We start from the raw sequence: 1,887 nt of genomic DNA on the forward strand, positions 1-1,887 counted from the left end.
TTTTTTTTTTTTTTTCTAATTCGTTATCAGAGTGTAGAAAATTACCTAGAGGTACCAAAAAAAGAACAACCCAGTGCACGAGGTTTTCCAAGGTCTGAAAGAGGTAATTGTATGCAACGGTACCCTCTGCTTCTTAAGAGAGGCTATTTCTATGTTTTGAATATGTGACCAACATATTGCAATATTACAACTTAACCATTGCGCCGAAGGTCACCCAATGAATGAGCAATTCATGTATGCCTTAAGGTGCAATCAAGGAAAGTACTGAGTGCAAATCACAATATATCATGAAAATAGCATTGAAGTCTAGTTTATTAAATGATTAAATATTCAATTATTAAACATATAATTACTGGATCTGTAATGAGACTCATGTTCTGAAAAAGTAGTGCATGCAGTACTAGAAGGAATGAATATACCTTGGGTGGAGGCTATTCTTGACTACTTTCTGGCCGTACTTCCTCCATTTGTAACCATCATCTAATACATCCACATCACTCCTTGTCTGGAAACAGAACCTGGGTTCTCTAAGCTTTCTTCTCACCTTTACCTTGTTCTTCTCTGTGGATGATGAACTCCTCCACCTGAGAAAGAATGAAGTTCTTTCTTAGCAAACACAGAATCAAAGAGGGAAACCCTTTCTAGGAATAGATAGAGAGGTACCAGGAATCACTGCCATCGTTAATGTTCTCTTCATTAACAAACTTGTTGGAATCCAAACTCATCCTAACCTGATTTTTTTTCAGAAAAGAATTAACAAGTGAACAAAGGAAAAGTACTCAAAGAAAAAAGATCAAAAAAGGAAAGAAATAATATAAAAAAAGTTAAACAAGGACGAATCAACATTAGAGAAGGTGCCAAAAGAAGAAGAATATGTTAATTTGTTCATTCCAAGATTCTCTTTCCATTATTAATAAGATTTTGGAAACAACCTGTTAAAACAAACACATGAAATACGAAAAAAAAAAACAGACAATAGATCTGTAGAATACAAAGATTTAACGAGGTTCACACACAAGAGTGGTGTGCTAATCCACCTGATCGTTGTTGGAAGAAGTAGGCCTAGTAACAAGGTCGTTATTACTAAGTCCTCCTATGCTGCTGGTGCTGTTGTTGCTGGTGTTATTAAGAAGAGGTAGAGATACATGAGAAGGGTGATGAGATGGAACCAGCAAGAAACTCAAGCCCTGGGTTTCTTGATCAAACTGTCCAAAACCCATTTCATGGATTGGTAATGAAACCTCTAGTTCGAAGCAATTTCGTGTCGCTCCACCTCGATGATCTCCTTCCATGGCTATCTTCTTGTTCTTCTTCTCTTTTTGGTTCTTCTTCACCTTGATGCATGTGTGTCCTTACAGTTTGTTATGGAGGTCAGGGATATTTGGACTAAAAATGGAGGAGGCTGCTTTATTGGTCCACATAAGGGAAGAAGATAGAAGAATGTCTCCTCCTCCTCCAAATTATTCCTTCTCATCTTGAGAAAGACATCTATAATGTTTGAGTGTGTTTATCTGTTCTACTGGTGTGTTTCTTTTCCCACTCTTTGTCGTTGAAAAAGACCGGTTTATGAATGATAGTAACCAAACAACTATCTTAGGATTTACTAAATTAATTCTATGATTTTTTCCAACATAGAATTGTATGTCTCTATTATTTTTTATGATTAACATTTATTAATGGTTGTGATTTGCTGATCGGTCACATTTAGTCCTCATCAATCTCTAAGTTGGGCCGAATAACTTGACGATTTCTACTTCCAAAAAGTGCTCCATATTGGTACTTTGGTAAAACTCATCATTAAAAGCTAGTCATTAAAGAAAGAGTACCCAAGTACCTATAAAGTATAACTCTTCATATTGGATCTAACGTGTGTGATTGTTGCTTTCA

The 1,887-nt window shown here is 35.9% G+C and overlaps 1 protein-coding gene across 1 annotated transcript in view; it reads right to left on the reverse strand.

The window, feature by feature from the left end:
- LOC122081565 (probable WRKY transcription factor 12) overlaps positions 1-1,498 on the reverse strand; it is a 4,958-nt gene extending 3,460 nt beyond the window's left edge. The window contains exons 1-3 of the mRNA XM_042648744.1: positions 1,038-1,498; positions 664-731; positions 420-584 (exon numbers count right to left, since the gene is read on the reverse strand). Coding sequence (XP_042504678.1) covers positions 420-584; positions 664-731; positions 1,038-1,292 — 488 coding nt within the window. The 5' untranslated portion in view covers positions 1,293-1,498. The remainder of the gene's footprint in view (positions 1-419; positions 585-663; positions 732-1,037) is intronic.
- Positions 1,499-1,887: the final 389 nt, after the last annotated feature.

Source organism: Macadamia integrifolia, chromosome 6 (genome assembly GCF_013358625.1).
Source record: "Macadamia integrifolia cultivar HAES 741 chromosome 6, SCU_Mint_v3, whole genome shotgun sequence".
Taxonomy (NCBI): domain Eukaryota; kingdom Viridiplantae; phylum Streptophyta; class Magnoliopsida; order Proteales; family Proteaceae; genus Macadamia; species Macadamia integrifolia.